The sequence below is a fragment of the Ctenocephalides felis genome, unplaced genomic scaffold (genome assembly GCF_003426905.1).
Source record: "Ctenocephalides felis isolate EL2017-DRISC unplaced genomic scaffold, ASM342690v1 CF-g0.4_SCAFFOLD_01170, whole genome shotgun sequence".
NCBI classification, from domain to species: Eukaryota; Metazoa; Arthropoda; class Insecta; order Siphonaptera; family Pulicidae; genus Ctenocephalides; species Ctenocephalides felis.
Window position 1 is genome coordinate 942,013 of NW_020537324.1, and position 21,744 is coordinate 963,756.

The window sequence follows — 21,744 nt, forward strand, 5'->3', positions numbered from 1 at the left end:
GTTATTAATTTTTTTTGGGTTCCAAACCAAGATTTTTCAAAATGTTCAAAATTCTAAAAATTTTTTTGAATCTTTTAAAACTATAAATTACGATACGGGAAGTTCCACCAGTAGTTTTATTTTTATCACAATTTATATTATTATCTTAACCGGAACAATAGTTTCAAAATTTATGCAGTTACAAAATATTTTACTATCTGGGTCTAGAGCATTTCCAGCGGATGCAACTTATTAAAATATAAACGCACAATTTATAATCAATCTTCATACTACAATATGTAATTTATTATTTTCGTAATATCCTTTCATCCTTCATCCGACTCACCTGTATAGTAGACCGAACAAAAGGACAAATAAAGTATCTTATCATTGAGAAGCGCTTATCTTCATCGTGAATACATCTGCATAGTGATATGTGAATGAGTCAGGTTTCGTCAACCGTGCAGGTTAATGACTTGATGGGTTGTGAATAAATTTTGTCTCATTATGAAGACAATTGTTTTGGAAGTGAAAAATATGAGAGATAATTTAATTCTAACAAGTGTTCTTGGAAATGGAAAATTATTTTTAACTTATAGGATCGGCCTACGATAAAACCAAATATTTTGTAGTATTTAAGATTTATTGTTAAGGGGTTGTAAGAGGCAGTGAAATTAGGTGAAAATAGTAGAAGATTATACAGGGTGTTCCAGAACTCTTAAGTCGTGCTGGAATAGGGCGATAGTATTGACCTTAACCGTAACTAAAGGTCTCACGTTGTTTGGAAAATATAAGCTTTTGAATGCAAGCTCGAACTTTGGTGATTTTTTTTTTTTAACTTCATGAAGGAGAAGTTTATGTTTTTTATATAAATACTTGTTCATTTATTTGCCTCTCTATATCATTTAGCCACATATATTATTTTTATTTTATATCTTTATCTGTTCAATGTTCTACATCATATTGAGTTTTCCATTTTTCTTTGGAAAGTAGTGACGGGAAGTATTAGATTTCGAAGTGGATTTTTACTTGGAAACGTTTATATATATATATATATATATATATATATATATATCATCGTTTCAAATCTCTGCCTTTCGAAAGCTATGATATCTCATTCTCTCCCAATCGTCATAATCATATCCATTTATACTATCTATCTTCGTTCGACGGACGTCCGGATAAATTTTTCGATTTGCATTGAATGACTGATTGCTATACGGTGGCTTAGTATTCTGAAAACTCGTGTGCCTATCGACTAATAATTATAGAGATTTATTATAAATCTACCACGTGGCGAATCATAAATCTTTGCTTTAATTAATGACATTTTGATAATAATTTTGTAGAAGATAATAATCCTCAGCGAAATGCAAACAATCTTCATTTGATACAACTACAAAAAATCGAACGCTCCGTTCTCTTAAAAACTGAGTTACCATTTTTGGCACTTTTTGCCCCGTATCTTCGGAACGGCTAGACCTGCCTTCGCCAAAAACTAATCAGCACGTCTTCTTATCAATACAAATCGAATGTTTTTTTGAATTATTCAAATCGGTTGATCGAGTTCCCGAAATCGTCGACGAAAATTTGTATCCGCACACACATACACACACGCACTCACACACACACACACACATACATCCATATTTTTCTAAGGTATGCCAAAATATTCAGAAACCTCTTAAACGTAAAGATATATAAAAATTTCGATTTTTTTGCGATTAGTATAACTTACCCTAAGGGAAGTTAATTAAGTTAATTAAGGGGATACAAATTCTTAAATGAAGCACATATTTTATATACATACATTTCAACTTCCCGTAGGTTTATGTTTCAAGATGTCTCTTGAACATTTTGGCATACATTAGAAAAAATTGATGTTATATGTGTGTGTGCGCGTGTGTATGTGCGGATACAGTTTTTTGTCGACGATTTCGAGAGCACGGATTAACCGATTTGAAGGATTCAAAGAACATTCGATTCCTATCGACAGGGAGACGTGATTAGTTTTCTGCAAAGGCAGGTCCAGTCGTGCAGTAACAAGCAAATGCATTTTAATGATAATAGTATTGGTAATGAAAAATTTAATACATTTCAGTAAAATATTATCTATTTTACTATACAAACTCTATTCATCGAATATATTACACATAAATGAATGAACACATCGTAGTATAATTCTTACTCTCAACACTGTAAATTCAATCATCCATTAATAATTATCATTGCCTCACAATCTACAAGATATGATCGCAAACAAAACCTGGCGAGTAAATTAATCTTGAATCATTCGAATACCGAGTTATGTGATATGCATTTCATTCTAGCTATAAATTAAATACATTATATGTAGATATATTATTAGACACCGCAAGATTATATTACTTTACAAAAATTCATGAAGCCACTGACCGCACACAAATGAATCGAATTTCATTCTCTTACCGTGCGTTTACCCCGTTCACAGGATGTTCCACCGTTAATTTGATCGGTGGATGGATATACATAGTTTTTTGTGATTTTAATGACATTAATAGAACTTTATATAAATAAGAGTTTCTCGACCTGCATATTTACATATTGTTGTTTTTCTATCAAAATGAATAAGCATCTACACACAGAGAATGATAGGATTTATAGAGAAATCATTGTTAATACAGGTAATTGTAAGGTGGAACAGCATGTTTGTGAAAGCATTACATCATATGTGAAACATCGTGTTTTGTAGAGTATTTCAAAACAATGCAGTTGTGCGTTGAGTTTAAATTAATTTTCTTAAGTTATAATCAAGATGATAAATTATTTGCTAATGCATATTTATAAGGTTTTTTATTGTTCATGGTTTATTTCCCGAGAAAATAATTTCTTCGCAAAGGGATTTAATATTTTTTAAATATCAGTAAATGAAGCCCGACTGTATAATATACGATAAGCTTAGTCTAAAATGTTTATAAATAAAAATATTTCCTCTCAAAAACAAGTAAAGTTCAGAGTTTTTTAACACTAATATTTGAAAGTACAGGGAAAAAGATATATAACCAACCAACACCTTGATTCTTACGACGTTGCTATTGGGAGATGAACAATGTTTGAAAATCCATAACAACTATACATATTTTTGTTCGTTGTTAGGTTTTTTGGTTGTGAGCACTGTTATTTAGTTTTTGAGACCTTAATATAATTTTTAGTTGTACGTTATTTAATTGTTTTATAAGTGTAATGTATTCTTAATTTTAAGTTAGATTCGACGATTTATATAACCTCTATATTATCACACATGAGTGGGGTAAAAAGGACCAAATCAACCTTTACCAATAAAACAATCAACAAACAAATCAACCTTTAACAATAAAAAATAGGAATATAAAAATGTGAATTAAGTTAAAAAAAGCAATTTTACAATAGATAAATTAAATAAATAGTTATCTAACTCTGATGAATATTTTCGACGAAATACAAGATCAAGATTATAGATTATTATAAGATTATATAGGGTATATGTAGGGTGTACATTTTGCAGTGGTAGACTAATGCAGCTATTAAATACGTAAAAACCCTTTAAAATTAAAAATAAGACATTGAACCCGTTTCCTCCTTGCCGTTTTATTTTTTACCCTGCCTATGGAGTAAAAACGACCAGGTGACTTTTTGAAATCTGCAGAAACACACATTTCTATAATGATGAATTATATGGGAATTAAATATGTTTTATTTGATGTGATATAATTGGTTTGGTTTTCACAATATATTTGCTCCAAATCAAATTGGACCTTCGTGTGTTGCCTTACATGATATTTAACAAATGCATTTTTAAAGAATAGTAGCAAATAACTCATAATGGGGCGTCTATTAATCACGTGAGGTTTTTAGGGGGAAGGGGGGCTAGACAAAAAATTACGAAATATCGCGTGAAGAAGGGAGGAGTATAGTAAGATATCACGTGTATTTATTTTATACCTGAATTTTTTAAAAAAATTCAAATATTTTCAAAAAAGAAATAAAAAATTTTAGTTTTTTTCACGTAATTAAAAATACACACGATGTTTAGTGGTGGGGGGGAGTAATTTTGTTAAAAAAAAATCCTTAAAAACTCGCTCACGTGATTAATGGATGCCCCCTAATTTTCAATTTCGTAATAAACTTCTTTTTATATTTTTATGTCCACTTCAGATCTTTATCATAAATATTACTATTCAGTTCCATTCACTCGCTATCAGGTTGCCTCTACATTCATATCTATATATTTTTCGGATGCTTACACTAAATTTAGACGCCAGGCAATGGAATTTATATGAGCAGTGCATATAAATTCGTGTTCTGATTGTGTTTATTTAATTGTAACATAAATCTGCTGTTGATGGAAATAGTATCTTTTACGAGAGGTGTTGAAGATTGGATATTTAACATGATTTCGATTTCAACGAGGTTTCTCAATTCTGTTCAAGGAAATTGATATCAGGATATGAAGAAATATATTTGTCTTTCATAAATTTTAGAAATAAAAATTTTAACTTCATTACCATGGCTTCTAATGGCTTCGTGGCTTCATTACCATGGCTTCTTTCAACAATTGAGCTTTTCTAGATAGCTAATATGTGCAGCACTTTAGTAACTAATATTGACCTAAATTGCGAACAATTATGCAATTTAACTTACTTCAATTCTCTGTATGAATGTTCATGGTTATATTTATTTACATGCCTATGGTTATTAAAATAGTCGTATTATTATATTTGCAACTAGCAATATGTTAACTGGCATAGTATATTATCTGTTTTAAATTATCAAATACGAAGAGAAAATATATTACTAAAAGAGAAAATGAACTGTTAACTATCTCAATTACTGTTAGCACGAGCCTTAAATGATATTTATACAACTGAAGGAATTAAGTACTTAATGATCTTGATAGAATTGAGTCTTAACATAAATTTTTATTTAATTAATTAAAATAACTGTTCATTAAGATACTCATTCAAATAGATGAAGCTATTTTTATGAAAGATAAATCTTCTTCATTATTACCAGTATTGTAGAAAAATTATTTATTCTTAGCATATTATCAATATTCAGTTTTTTACTATAATACATTGTTTTAAAGGAAATGCAATTAAAATTACTGTTGCAGATAATTGCTATGTGTAATAATAATACATACTTATTTTTTATGATTAGGATGTGAATAATTTTTGCTTGGGTATGCGGTCATGGATATCCGCTGGATACTAGTTTAATAGTATAAAAATATGAAAAATTAAACAACCTTTGTATAATTTGTTTGCAGATTATAGAATTTCGTATGCAAATGATTAAGTTTTTAACGAAAGCGCGTTTTTGCTTAGTAGTTTCTTATTTCTATATCGCATTATATTTCTTACTCAAAATTGGATAAAAAATAGAGTTGAAATTTGTGAGATAACAGATGCAGATGTAGATGGTTTATATGATGAGATTTTTGTTTTCTTGAATTGGAAAACATTTTTTTTTTTTTTGGACAATTGTTATGCTCTTCACTGGATGCAGATCTTAGCTTTTTCTTTCTTTGTTCAATTCTAAGCAATTGATTTTATATCTCTTGTAGATAGATGATCAAATAAAATTATAATAATAATAAAAAAAATATTATTTTACTTTCACACTTTTATATCAGGCTAATTATATTTTCTATTTCATATTAATTATTTTAAAAATCATTTTAAAATTCAGTAGTAAACTGGATTTATAACATGAATAAAACTGAATACATTTTATGCTCAAAGCTGTACAAAAAAGCATAAATATTACATATGCTTTTAAATTAAATTTTTTAAATCGTTAAAAAGCAATCTATTAAATATGACTCGCGCTTTTCAGTATAGAATGACCATGAAATAAATCTTTCTATGGAAAAAATAATAGTTAATTAAATTTTTATTACTGTTGCGAAAACATAAAATAGTTTTATGCTTCATGCTATTGTTTTTACTTTAGTGCAGTAATTTTTAATCACTAAATTTTTAATTTTTGTCACAAATTAAAATTTTGGCATTTTTCAATTACCTCAACAAGTGCATCACGCGCTCAGCAAGGAGTAAGGCTACTTCAGCATATGATGAGAATCCATCTACATCTATGCCATTAGAACTAATTCTGCATTATTATAATATTTCTTTTTCAAAACATCGACTTTAATTTCACGATCTCTTACGGTAATTACAAATAGCATTGCTATGTTATGATGGAATTAGAGTAGTTAGTTTTCGCGCATACAAACACAACTAGGACAATTACACGCGCTGACAGATAAGACGACGTCTATCTGAATTTCGCTTTAATTGGAGAACATGATAAATGTATTGTGACAAGGTGAAGTTAATAAATGAAGTAACAGTATTTTGTATCAAGGGGCACTTAAGGTAGATATTAGTAAAGGAGTCACAATTTTGTGTCAAAAATCGTGTAAGATTCGAATATTTTCAAAAGGAGACGTCCATTAATCATGTGATCGATTTTTAAAGATATTTGGACCTCTCTACCTCTCTTTGGTGATACGTGGTGATATTTAAAATTATCATCTCTCACCCACTCACTCAACATCACGTGTACCGTGAAAAAATGTTTTATTTTTTTTTTTGAAAAATTTTGAATTTTTGAAAAAATATATTTACGTGATATCTAATTCGATCCATACCTCTCCCGTGTTATATTTTGTCAAACGCCCCCTTCCCCTTTCAAGGTTTTCGAAGACGACCCCTAATCAGGTGATGAATTTTCCAAATTCAAGGACATAATTAATGCTTTTGTTTATTTTTAGTATATATTTAAACTTAGCTACCATATCCGAATATATTAACATAATTTGTAATTAAAAAAAATTATTTACGGTACATTCATCTGGTAATCGAAAAATTTAATATCCTTTTGTTTTTCTTTCCTCTGCTGAAATTTTCTGTTACATGTAATTAGAAATTTTAATTACCCATAAATAAACTGCTATCAAATATCAAAATTGTCAATTGTATGATTTTTATAGAAATCATAATACTCTTGAAAAAGTGTAAGTGAAATTTGGATATAATAATTACCTTTGATTCAATTTCATTCTTTGTATTCAAAAGCTATTAAGTTTCTCAATGTTGTTCAGAAATAATTGCCTGATATTCTATACGTATTTATTTTATTTCACTAATTTTTAATTATTTGAAAGGGCATACACTTTGCACAATTACATTCAAGACGTCATATGTATTAAAATATTAGTTTATATAAACAACGTGTTTTCATTATCGCGAGACTTCTGAAACACAAAGCGCTTTTTAATGTATTAAAAAATACTAAACATTGTTTATAATTGAACGAGGCTGTAAAAATATAAATACGCATGTGTTACAAACATTCTTTGATAAAAAATATTTCCATTACAAGTTGTTTGCAGTTAAGAATTTGTACTAAGATTTTATACGCTCATTACAATACAAATAACATCTGTTCTTCTGTATATTACGGTATTTTTCTTTATGCCATAAACGTAGGTCAAGTAACGTTGTTTCAAGTTTTTTTTTATTAACTAATCAGACGAAATAATCAAGGTAGACATTAAGAATTTTGCTTATTAGTGTATAATTAAGATTACATTTGACAATAACGATGGTATTAAATTATCTTCTCTGATCGTGGGATAGACCGCAAAATAAATTTTTGATTAATGTTTATTTTTCTAATTTCATGCTTTGACAGAGATTTTTTGCTAGTAAATTTTAGCTTGTTTTTATAATATTTTATTTTGATAGTCCATGCGTTTGGGGGAATGCATTGCCCGCATTGCTTTCATTTTCTTGTGCACTTTGGCATTGGTCCAATCCTACTTTTCTGCCACAGGCTGCGCAAATTTCGATCAATATCTAGTGTCTACGTAATACCGAAGTCTACGGATGCTATGTGATCATATATCGAGATAAACCTGCAATATCTATGGAAATTGAAAACGAAATCGGTTATGAAAATCTAAAATCATATACGCCTTCACCAATAAAAATTTAGGTATTTGAATACCAATAATATTTCAGCAAACTCGAAGAATTTCCATTAAGCATTCATTGAATGTTTCCATGGGAATTTAAGCCCTTGTTTAACTATTATTATTAATTTAAATCACTTGTATGGTAATTCAAAATATCCAAACATATAATTATTCCCATAATAAAATTACTTTTCGTGCACACTGTATCAAAGTAAAACAATGCGAACTAAACTGCAGAAATTCTTCAGATGTGAAACCTTCAGTGCAATTTAAAAGTATTGTGTGTTCACATATAAAAAAGACATTACCGCAATCAAAGTTCCATTATCACAAATTTAACAATAGAATTGTTTGTTGAAATTGCTGTCTGCAGCATGCCTTAGGCAGATATCTATTTATTTTGTATTATTTGCTAGCCGACCGTAGAGGATCTTTGAAATATTGTTTAGTTCAGTGCTTTGGTTAGTTTATTCACAAAGTGAAAGAAATAAGATTGGAAAAAGCATATGCACTTCGCTTCGTTTGATTTGAATTGAAATAACATTTACTGTGAGATGGAATAGAAACATAAACAACTAATCGATCAATCAAAAATATACTTACTTATTAAACCATTCACATAAGCTTTTATAATGAAAACGTTAATTTTTGCAACACAAACTAGTTCTGACCAAGTTTCGAAACCATAGATTCGATACTATGTAAAGAATTTATCTATAGCAAATTATTTTAATTATACAGTAGTTAAATGATAAAGTGATCGGCTGATCGTTAAATATGGTCATATATATATAGTATGAAAGGATCAAAATTTTATTCAGTAAATACGGTAGTACCATAAAAGATTATGAAATTCTATTAACTTCTCTTATTATTGATATCGTTCCATCCGTACTATTTCATTCAAAAGCTTTTCTCAATTTAATCTTTTGTAATTTGTTTTTGCAGTTGCAGTCCGATTGTCGTTCTCTATTAGAAGACAATAGGAGATCTTTGGGTTTGGCAAGATTACCACAAGGCGAAGAGTTGGGAGGTAGATTACATACGTCTATATTGCAGTCTGAAGTAGAATCTCTACGATGGCGTTTGAAAGAGGTAAACAGGATTAAATAAATGATAGATAAGTAGTAATATTTTATTTCTTATGGGGGTTTATGTCTTTGTCTCAAACATGGTGGACTTGGTATAAATGACAATTAATTACAACAAACTTTATATTTAGTACGTGAATGAATTTGCTACTATATTATGTGACGTCAACAAATTTTTGAAAATGTATAATAACTTTAACACAGTAAAGGATAGGGCGGTTTAATGTGACTTTAAGTAATTATACTGCCAAAAGCAAATAAACTACATCACAATAATATAGCGTATCAAACAAGCAATTATTGAACTAAATTCAATAAAATTTCCAGTTAGTTTATTAATAATTATAAAAATGTGTTTTTTACCGTTTTTCCAAAATTTGTCATCTGTTCCTTTTTACCACATATATTGAGCAAAGAGAGACAGCCAGGGGACAAACAGATCCAATGTTCTATTTTTTTATTTTAAACATACTAATTCGATTACGAAATTTTACTATAAATTACACATATCATTTTTTTCATTTTAAACTTAACATTTAATTTTTAAATTTTAAATTTAAAGGGAAATAAATATATAGCTACATACATTATTCAACGAATGCAAAATATAAATTTCATATGCACATTTTTTACAAAGATAACAATACAAATATAACCTTGATCTGGTATTTTGGTAAGAAATATTCTTTAGCAGAGTTGGAATAACTATTAATTTAATTTATTTCTTTTAAATTGACTTTTTTATGCACTATTTTCTTTTCTTTACACCTGTACTAGGGTAAAGTTTCAGTTGATCTTGAGTTTGATACCCCACTCATAGGTAAGCTTTTATAAAAGATACTAATAAAACTTTGTCGAATCTAACTTAAAATAAACAACACAACTTATAAGACAAATAAATAACGTATACTTAAATATTATATTAAGGTCTCATAAACTAAACAACAGTGCTCACAGCCAAAAAAAACTAACAAAGGGGCGCCTATTAATCACGTGAGCGAGTTTTCAAGAATTTTTGGACTCTCCCTTCCCCTTGGTGATACATAGTGACATTCAAAGTTACACCTCCCACCCCCCACCAAACATCACGTGTGTCTTTAATTACGTGAAAAAACTGTAAAATTTTTGAATCTTTTTGGAAATGTTTGAACTTTTAAGAAAAAAATAGTTAAAATAAAAAATACACGTCATATCTTACTATATCCCTCCCTCCTCAAGTGATATTTTATGATTTTTTGTCAAACCCCTAACCCCCGCTTTCCCTAAAAATCTCACGCGATTAATGGATGCTCCCCAACGAAAAAAAAACTTGTGTTATAGATTTTCACACATTGCCTTTTACCTTCTTATAGCAACGTTGCTTTATTTATGGCGATGGTTTGTCCTCTACTTTCAAATTCTGTTAAAAGATCTTAACTTTACTTATTTTTGATATATTGATGGTTTCTGTTGGGATATTGGTAGTGGACCTTTTTACTCGCAGAACTTTAAGCCCAGCTTTCATGGAAATGTGTAATTTTTAATTGTGTAATTGCATTTTACAATTATATATTATTAACAAAATATATCTTCTATTACGTTTATACATTTATTACATATTAATACTATTACCCGAACAGTCATAGCTTACAAAATTCCTCACTTCTGTTTCGAGACAGTTCGACATAAGGCATCGTTCAAGTATTATGTAAGCAGATTTATTACAATTATTTACCTCCCATCCCTCTTGTCAGCAAAAGTAAGCAAAGCTTTTACCCCCTACCCCATGCTTACGTAAACATTTTGCAATTAATGTAAAAAAATAAAAATACTACCTATGACGTAATCATCATCCAGACTCCCCTGCCCCCCATGTCAACCCAAAATAAGCAAATCAACAACCCCCCCGCCCCCCTATAGTGCTTACGTAATACTTGAACGGCCCTAAGCCCGCAGTTTCCAGATTGCTAAATGACATTTTGACAAGGTTCCCCGCATTCATAAAATACTACATTACTTATAATTATTCAAAAGTATGTATTTTAATTCCAACCATGACATTTCCTTTTTAGAGCGAGGAAAGTCGCATGATCTACAGGCGATCTGTGCAGGAGCTAGTCCGCTTCCTAGAGCGCGCACATTCGCGAATGGGTTCGCTTGCGGCTCATCTGGCGGGAGATTCAGCGTCGACTGTCAACGGCGGGGACTCGCCACCCAGCACGACCGCCGCGAACAATATCAGCGGGATTTCATCGGACAGGAGAAATTCTGATGCGTTTACGCGGAGGCCGAGCGAATCCTCGGACAATAATACTTCGCCGCCTTCTAATAGAGATTTTACATGGTAAGTAACAGATTGTTAAAAAATAAAATTAAACTAGTGGGGCGCATGGCATCGTGCCTTAAGGCAAATTGCTGAAACTTCCCGTAACAAAAAATATTTTTTTTAAAGATTAACATTTTTGAAAAAAAATTACTCTGAAAAATTAGATTTTTGAGGAACTATAAATTTTTGAAAAAATTTACTTTTTTTTGAAAAAAAGACTTTTGAAGAAAAGTGTATTTTGAAATATTTTGGAAATTCTGAACTTTTTTCAAAGCAATCGTACTGCTTTAACTGCATAGAGACGAAATATCGAAGCGCCGCCGTCTAACGGATAAGCATTGGTACGGAACCCATAGGAATGTAAACAAAATTTATACTTATTGTTAAAATCTCTATAAAATATCTGATATTTTGATGTGCATATGTCTAATGATCATTTTTGACCGCCAGGTGGCATTTTTTTTTTTTACTTTTTTAACTAGATCTCCGAAACCGCTAGACCTGCCTTCATGAAAATTTGATTAGTTCTTCATCTTGTTAATACAAGTAAAATGTTTTTTGAATTATTCAAATCGCTATGTCCTTTTAAAAACTGAGTTACCAGTATTTGGCACTTTTTGCAACATATCTTCGGAACAGCAGGACATGCCTTTGCCAAAAACTAATCAGCACGTCTCCTTATCAATGCGAATCGAATGTTTTTTGAATTATTCAAATCGCTTTATCCGTGTTCCCGAAATCGTCGATGAAAATTTGTATCTGAACACACATACGCACACGCACACACACACACATACACACACATACATACACATACACATACACATACACATACACACACATACATTCATTTTTTCTAAGGTATGCCAAAATATTCAGAAACCTCTGAAACGTAAAGATATATAAAAATTTTCATTTTCGGGAATTAAAAAAGAAGGTACTATATTAACGGTGTATTTTAGTGTAGAGACATGAATTTTAGGTCATTTTTAAATAATTGTAAAAACGGAAATCAATTTTTTCATAAATTTATATAAATAAATATCAATGTTACAAGAGTACAGAAAAATATAAAACAAAGTTAATTATTTTGAAAATTGGCAGTGGTTGACGTGATGGGTCTCATCAAGTTGACACATTATCATGACTACGATTGCATCTCTTCTAGTAATCCGAAATGAAAAAAAAAATTATTGATCTGGAATGATGTTAAATTGGTATATAATAGGATTATGTTAAAGGATACTTTTTGTCAAAATAGCAACTGTTTGAAAAAAATGATATATTTTTATCACTTTTTTGAGTTTCTCGAATTTTTTAAAAATAGTGCAAACTAACATTTGAAGATGAGGCTAAGAATATGCTTGAGAGAAGTCTATAAAGAAGAACCTCTAAAAATTTCAAGTAAATCCGTTCAGTAGAATTTGAGAAATCGTAGGCATCGTATTGAAAAAGACAGTTTTGAGAAAAACGCGTTAAAAGTTTGCAAAAGGAAAATGATTTCATGGTCAAACAGATGTATCTCCGAAAATAATTTAAATTAAAAAAAATCCTCTCGTACACATTTTTATATAGTTTGAAAATATGAAAATGAAGAAAAAACGATTTCAAGGTCTCATTTTTTTAGCGATCCCCAACATGTCTGAGACAATTAGAATGAATTTTAATTTACTATTTTTTACAATTTTATTATTGTCATTTATGTTCGATGCACCTACACTTTTGACCCAAATTTTATTAAAACGCTGTAACCCATTCTATAATTTTCTGCATTCGCCTATTACGCTGAAAATTTATAGTTTGCTAACTGGAGCATATAAGACGTTTAGCGGATTATGTCTTTGGTAGTTAATTTAACCAGAATGTTGTAGTGAATGTTAAAATGGGCGATTTAACAAATTTATTCTCACCTTCACTATTTTGAGTCAATAAAATAATTTAATAGTCTAATTTATTATGTATGTTTAGTGTTGTAAACTGATTTGCTTTAGTAAATTTAACATGTTTGCAATTCAAATTATATTTACATTGAATTAATTAACTAATATAGGTATATTGCTTTGTGAACATTTTTACGGCTATTAAATATCTGAAAACTAGCAATCTGATTGAATTTCTTAATATAGAATTTAGATATCTATATTATTTATATTTTCTGAATAAGGGTATTATAGGTATTTCTTTAAGATTGCTCCAATAATGAGAATTTAGAGAAATTTTATAGGCGTTCTATATTATTCGAATATTATTAAAATGCAGTTTCGAATGCAACTATCGTCTTGAAATGTTAATATTTTTTTGCACGTACGGACGTATGGAATGTTGGGATCTACATTTTCAATTTTAATTTTATATTATATCCATATCATGTATCGTTAAATTTCTAACTTTTTTTAACGTAACCTATATATTACACATGTGGACATAACATAGCAAAATCAATTACAAAGCGTATCTTAACAAGAATTTTCGGTTCGTTAGCAGGAACAAGACGAATGCATATATTTGTAACGTCCATTCATCTCGTGTTTCTCAGCAACGTCTTTTATTTTTGTCATTTTTTTCTGATCTCTTTGAATAGAAATATTTGTGCCTGCACATATGTTTGCGTAATTCAATCAACTATGTGGGCATTTGCAAATGAGAGTGGCTCGACCCCGGAAGAAATCTTATAGTTTTGGCAACGGCGATCGTATCATATAAGTACTGGACACTTATTTGATTTGGTAACACATGTTATACAGATCATATCATACTGAAGGTTTTAGAAGCAGATAAGAATTTATTGCCAAATTAAATGCTATTAATCCATATTACTATAGCGCAATAAATTATCTATGATTCCTTAATTTGCATTTTAGCCCACAACATTATCCAAACTTTTCGAAATGTATAAGTTCTTACTATATTTCATTCAACAATATTCTGAAACGTTTCATTCGTTAAATTCAATTTTGTATTGAGTTAATTATATTTTAACTATATAAAATAGTCTCGATTTAGGAATGCTAGATAGGAATTCATATTTATAAATTCATGCACATGCACATCATATATGACTATGCGAATTTAGTCATTCCGATTCTTTTAACGTGATGCATATGGTTTTTGTTTATTTAATTAAAATAAAAAAAAACATCATAAAAATTGTTATAAAATACGTCTGCATAACAATTGCATTATAAAATACTCAATTAATAACTATTCCATTTGCAATTAGTTTTCTGCTAAATTTATTATTACCAAAATTAGTACTATCACAAAACTATACTAGTTGAAATGACTCAGATTTACTCAAGACTTTCAACTAATCAAGTAAATTTTTGACAAAGTTTTTTGGAATTTTCAGGATTGGTTTCTGAAAGATTTATTACTTGTTATAGCAGACATGTTGCCAAAACCTGCAGTAATATTTCATATTCATAGAGCTATCAGATCCTTCGTGCCAACTAAATATAAATCGCATACCTTAGCTAATGCTTCCGTATAGTGATCACTCAAATGTGCAATTATTTTCGCGTGTCAATAATATGTTAGCTAGATTTATTACTTCAGGTGCAAAGATGAAGTAATTGGGATTATACACACCAAGGCTTTGATTTGTGTCAAATTCACACAATTTTCTGGAATCTACATTTAAAAATTTTTCTTGTTGAAGTTCTATTTGTTTAGCCAATTGTAACTTAACTATGGTTTAATATATAGGATCAATTTTGCACTATGAATGCATTATTCAGATGTCATAATTATTTCCAATATGTAAACAGGTACATATTATTATTAGCGATTCATAGTAGGATTTGACATATGGTTGCGTAGTTAAGTTTCGGCGTTGAAGTGAGTATTTTCGGAAGATTTGCTCCAGTTAAATCACAAACGCATTCCCGCGGTAAGGCGCCTTGTCGCCTGTTCGCATTTCTCTCTGTATACAAATATTTATCTATGAATCAATTAGTTTATCTATTAAAATTGTCAATAATAAGATAAATAACATTCAATCTAATATAAACTAAAAAAAATTTTCTTAACTTTAAATGCAAAGATTTTCAAGCTATTCTTTATATCTACTTGAAAGAGTGCCGAGAGTCCATTCAATTCTAGTTTATTATTATGTATTATAAAACATGATATTGTAATAACTTTTAGTTCTCCATTCATACAATATTCGATATGGCGAAAATCAGTATTCACAAATATTAACAATTTTATTGCTCTCCATTGTATGTGAACACATTTTCAATCATACCAAAAGTGGTTTTAGTAATAATAGTAAGACGTTCTATACCTTGTGATAGCAATGGACCAATAAATGGTCCAAGGGTTAATTGTAAAGCAACATGCCGATTTCTGAGAAAACCTAAAAGCGCATTATAGAATTTCAGTAAACCATAAAATTTTATTGCATTCCAAAAATTAATAATACAAAACATCACAAAGACCAAGTTTATTTAGGTCAAATTAACAGTCAAAAGGTATTAAAATCCCTTTTCTATTGTGATATCGCCGCTGCTTTTATGGCGCTAATGCCATAATTCGTTTGTATAGTTACCTGAATAAATAAATAATTGCTTGCGTCATTAGTGATACTTGTAACTTAATCTCATGAGTACTTTGAAAAGAAAAAAAAATTAAATATTTAGTGTAAATTATTTTCATATTTATGTGCAAAGATCGCTAATCAAACACATAATGAATAGAATTTTAATTAAAAATTAGTAACAGTTCAAGTATTACGTAAGCAGATTTATTACAATTATTTACCCCCCCCCATCCCCCTTGTCAGCAAAAGTAAGCAAAGCTCTTACTCCCTACCCCCATGCTTACGTGTATTGTTTTTTTAAATATTGTAATTATTAGGTTATAATTATTATTTTAAAAATAAGAAAATAGGTTTAGGATGTAGAGATTTTACTGATATGGTATTCATTTATCTATATATCATTTATCTTTTCCCCAGGCGTCGTCCCAGACGTGCAGTATCTGTGCCCCGCGAATTAGACCCGGCGCGCATAGCTGATGAAGCCTTACGTCTCCACCGGTTGGCAACTTCTCTTCTCCAAACAGGAGCTCCTTGGCTAACAGACAGCGGGACCCAGCATGACCCACACGATTCGTTGTCAGATCGACCTCTTTCGGCAGATGACAGACAAATTTTATCAGATGATCATCGACAATTGACAACGGCTGACGATAGAAGGTTACCGGCTATATGTTGTGGAACGTCGACTCCGGAGCGAAGACAAAGCAGCTCTTCATCAGCATCGTCGATAGGGTCGTCTGTAACAGGTTGGTTCGTATTGGATCGCGACAATCCTCTTATTTTCTATTTTATTCGTATTAGTTTTTAAGTTCTGATCTTATATAAGTATTGTTTAAGGTTGATTATAATTATAAAGCTCTGATTTAATTTATTCAAACCACCAACACATGTCTAATTTAAATATGACAAATCAGTACATTTTTGTATTAAACCAAATATAGCAGTAGGAAATAATCTAATTTTATATATTTTACAGCACACCCAACGTCCAACAACAGTTTATCGAGCGCATTCACCCGCGTGGGCAGCTTACAGAAATCGCGCCTTTCCTCATCCGATGATTCCAATTCGACGACCTCCAAGGATGGTGATTGTCGTTTGGTCAGGTTAGTCAGACACGGCGATTATAAACTAATTTATGATAATTATTTACGATACCTCCTACCTTAATGCCTTACTACCTAGATTACGGGCGATGGTTTTGTAATCAAAGCAAATGATGCTATGGGAAACAATGTTACAATAATTGCTTGTTTGCAGTGTTGATATACTGAAACGTTTTTAAGCGTAAATGGCTATTATCAACTGTTTGTTTCTCGAAAGATTTTGTTACAAACTTATAATTTTGATATTGTTCTTTAATATTTTATAAGTATTCTTTTAGATTTTATTGCCAGAATGCTGGGAATTTTAATCATTTTAGTTTTAAAAAAATACTAAATAGTAGTAATCTTTTCTAAAAAAACATTTAAGCATATTTCAAGATGTGTGTGATCAATTCAAACAACGACATTTAATCTTCTATCAACAGAGCTTCAATCCATATCCCTGCCAGTAAAAAGGACTTCGTTCGCCGCCTGGGTTCTGGTATTCCTTTAGGCAGTGGAAAGCTCATCCGCGGCTGCAGTCCGAGTGTTGGCGTGAGTAATGCAACGAATAATATGGAAGCATCATCCTCATCAAGTTCTACTGAAAATGAAAGTGGTTTTTCATCTATGAACTCATTTCACGAAATCGGATTGCCGCTCGTGAATTCCACTGCCGTATTAAATTCTTCGTCTCTTTCATCGTCCTCCGATGAATCAAGGACGATAGTGCATCGCGACGATACGTTGAAAAGGAAATCTATGAATTTCGATAAAAGACTGAGTTTAGACCAACGATCGATAATCAGCTCGAGAAGGGTAGTTCGTTCCATTAGATAAGAGCGGCGATGATGATTCAAGTATAGAGCAAAGAACAAGTTTCGAACGTGCTTCGACTATTGATCGTAGATCAACGAGCTTTGATAGATCATCAACTGTAGATAGAAGACTAAGTTTCGATCAGTATTCTGCCAATGGCAGAGATTCAATTTCCAACCGCCGGTCTAGTTATTTCGAAAGAACGTTAGATTCTTCCAACTCAAGTCCTGAAAAAACTCCCAAAAGAACTTCAGTTAACGACCACCAAAGGTGGAACTCCTCGACGTCAGGAAATACAATTCTATATGATAAGACAAATGAACGCATCACATTGAAATCGGACGATATTCGAGTACTCTGGGTTTGATTGAGATGAAAAATCTAATGTGTGCCACTGTGCACTTTGGTGATTTATACATATGCATGATTTATGTATATGTTAAAATACACTGTACTCAATGCAATATTATTTAATAGCCATGTTCTTAGCATTTTTATTTATTGCAGGACTTTTTAGAAGAAAATAGCCCACATGATCATATTTCCATTTCTTGGCATTGTAAATTATTTCATGAAATACTTATTTAATATTTATTCCTATTAATACTTATCATTTCACGATAGTGAAATTTACAATGTTTTTGGCATAATACAATTGGCCTTGAGATGTTTCAAGTTTGGAGATATCATATTTTATTTTATGTAAAAACCAAAAGTTTCTGGATATTATTTTGAATATTATCAAAATCTTGAAAGAACTGCCTTTGACTTCTGCATAAAATAAAAATTTAGTATGTAATATCAATATCAAAGTGTGAGTGTTCTGCTATTTGAATAAACTGTGTTATCCCTAAAAAATTCGGCGTGAATGCTGCAATATTAAGTGATTTTATATGAAAATTATAATAACGTAAAAATATATTGCAACCAAAAATATTTATGCCCTCTGTAAAGTACTTTTTTATAGTTTATAAATAAAATAATATTATATAATTACGACGTAAGTGTTTAATTTACTGCATACTGACCATATTTCAGATTTTAAATAACTGTTTTTTCAAGACCAAATAACCAAATTAAGCAAAGTGCTTTTGTTTTTAATTCAATGATTGTGTAGGTAGTTTACAATTAGAAGAAGCATTAATCATTCACAATGAAAGTTATTTATATTGTGCATATATTTGTGATTTGTTTTTTAAATGCAGATTTGGTGAGTTTAAAAAAAGTGAATTTGCACTGCTGTAGTGTTATATTAGAAAAATCATCGAGCTTTTAATCGCTTTTAATCGCCAGAAAACACAAGCAATCAAATCTACATTGTCAAGTGTTATAATTTGTTCCATTCATTTGTTTTTTTTTTAACAAATGTACTGCTCAATCGTATTCGTATAAAAATATAAGTAATTGGTAATATGTATAATAATTTATTGGTAAAAAAACAGTTTTATTATTCAGTGTTTGGAGCAAATTGCTACTCATGCAGAAACGATATCACGTCAATATTGATTCGTTCACCTAACTATTGCGATTTTGCGGAATATCAGCATAAAATAGTTTGGGCCCCAAGATGCTTCGAAGTGCGGGGGCAAAGCAAGTAATTCGATACCGATGTATTGTACACTTCAAAATAATTATATTTGATATATGTTTTTTTAGGAGATGAGTTCCACTTGATCAATCGTTATGGTGGCACTAAAGAAGAATCGTGCACAGATATTCGTCGAAAATTAGCATATGAAGGATACTATGTCTATTATTGTTTGTCCTGTTCGTCTGATTATTGCAATGGTGGATCTAGACATTATCTTGAACTACTGGATTTTAATAAAAAATGGAACGAAAACTAATTTAAATATTATTCTAATGTATAATAAGAAACAAAATAGTACCTACCGATAATATGTCTATTTGCATGCGTTTTCAATCATTTAAACAACTGACAATTAGTTAAAACGAACTTATCAATATTTTATAATAATTGAATATTTAGCTTATTATAAAAATGAAAATAATACATGGGGCGGGTGTATTATTTCTGATTTACATACTTCAAATTTCCTGTGGTAAGTTTAACGATTTTTTTTTAAATGCTGTGAGGAAAATATAATAAATGGTGGTGGTTTTATTATTTTATTTCTAAGTCAAGGCGAGGTGTTATGCTATGCGTGCAGAAATGATTTTCCTGATTCACTTTCAATAACTAGGCCTAGTTTTTTGCGAAAAGGATATGCCTCTGGAATCAATTGAATCGGGTGAAAGATGCTTCGAAGTTCGAGCAGAAAGTGAGTAAAACTAGTTAAACAATTCAATTCAAAATATGTACTTTAATAAATGAAGTCAAGAATTTATCTAAACTGTTATTAAAAATTTGTAAGAACTCCCAAATATTTATCAGGGATGAATTTCATTTTATCCATCGTTATACTGAATCTGCAACAGAAACATGTGACAATATCAGAAAAATTTAGCTTTCCAAGGATTTTACGTATATTATTGCTTATGTTGTGACTCTGATTATTGCAATGGTGGTTTCAAACACTCTGATGAAATACACAAACCTGGACCACAACATAGAAGGCGTCTTAAGAAACATCTAAAACTATCAGGTAAAAGGCTCAAAAATTTATACTGAGATTTTATAGAGTTAATTTGATGAAATGAACTTTTTGGTGATAAAGAAATAAGTTATAATAAAGTAATTTAAATCTATTTTTTGATGTAACAAATGAAATTTTTATAATATTATTATAGGTGAAATATATTTTGATTTGGTTTCGATTTAAATAATTTCGGTTCGAGTTCAAGCAAAAATAACAGTGATCGGATTGATTTTAGTTGAATTTATCAAGAAAATATGCTTAGAAGCTTTTTATTAACATGATTGCATTTTGTTTCCAAACAAGCCAATGTACAATATTTACTTTGACAGTTATGGCGTTTATATATGTAGTAATCGGAATCATGATATTGTTTCAGATAGAACATACTCTACAAGCTGTTGATGAAGATTTCGAAATTGTTCCAGATTTCGTAGAATTATTTGTACGTGCAACTCTAACAAATATTTAAAAAAGGCATTCCATATAATCATTATTAAAACGTGTGATTTCTTTAAAATCTTTTTTAATGAAGCAGAGAGAAAATCTTAAATACTAGATACTGATTAAATTCATTAGGAATCTCTTCTGTTTTAGAATGACTACGGGAAATATCCGACCCATTATATTATTGCTACCATTGCAAGGTATCTACCCAGAAAAAAAACTCGTGGAAGCACTTGCCACGTGCCAATTTACATCAACACTAACACTATAGGTTGTCATAGAACATCCCAATGTATCAAAGTCTCATCTTGAAAGTAATAAATATTTTTCTTGCATTTATTTTAATTTATTCAGTTGGTGGTGGAATAAATATAATTTCTTTTTAGAACCAAATAATTACACTATATAGAACCTGCATTCCTGGTGATATAACTTGTGCACATTGGAGGAAAGATTTGTACACAGAAGGTTCCAATTTTACTTGTAGCACATGTAAAGGCATTTTATGTAATCAGGCAATGTCCTTCGGCACTTATAATGGAATTGTCACTTCTTTAGCAATATTGTTTACTTCATTTGCGTAATTCAATTATTTATTATTTATTATTTAAAAAATTGTTTAATATAAAATGATCAATATTGACTTTTATTATATGATTTTTTAATGTGTATTTAACTAGGTATGAATTTTGTTAATTTAGCTTGAAAATTAATTTATTACTATTAAATTATTTATTTGGGTATTGGGCGTAATAAATTAGTTCTATTACTTTCTGGAAGTTTGGTTTAAAGAATGCGTAAAAACAAAATTGCTAATTACATTGATAGCTTTTTTAATTGCCTTATTTGACAAATCTTGAATAAATGAAAATTGTTTTT

The 21,744-nt window shown here is 30.1% G+C and overlaps 1 protein-coding gene across 1 annotated transcript in view; it reads left to right on the forward strand.

The window, feature by feature from the left end:
• The window catches only part of LOC113366374, an 85,798-nt gene that overhangs the window by 34,327 nt on the left and 29,727 nt on the right, over positions 1-21,744 (forward strand). Inside the window, exons 2-3 of the mRNA XM_026607975.1 lie at positions 8,930-9,076; positions 11,124-11,395. Coding sequence (XP_026463760.1) covers positions 8,930-9,076; positions 11,124-11,395 — 419 coding nt within the window. The remainder of the gene's footprint in view (positions 1-8,929; positions 9,077-11,123; positions 11,396-21,744) is intronic.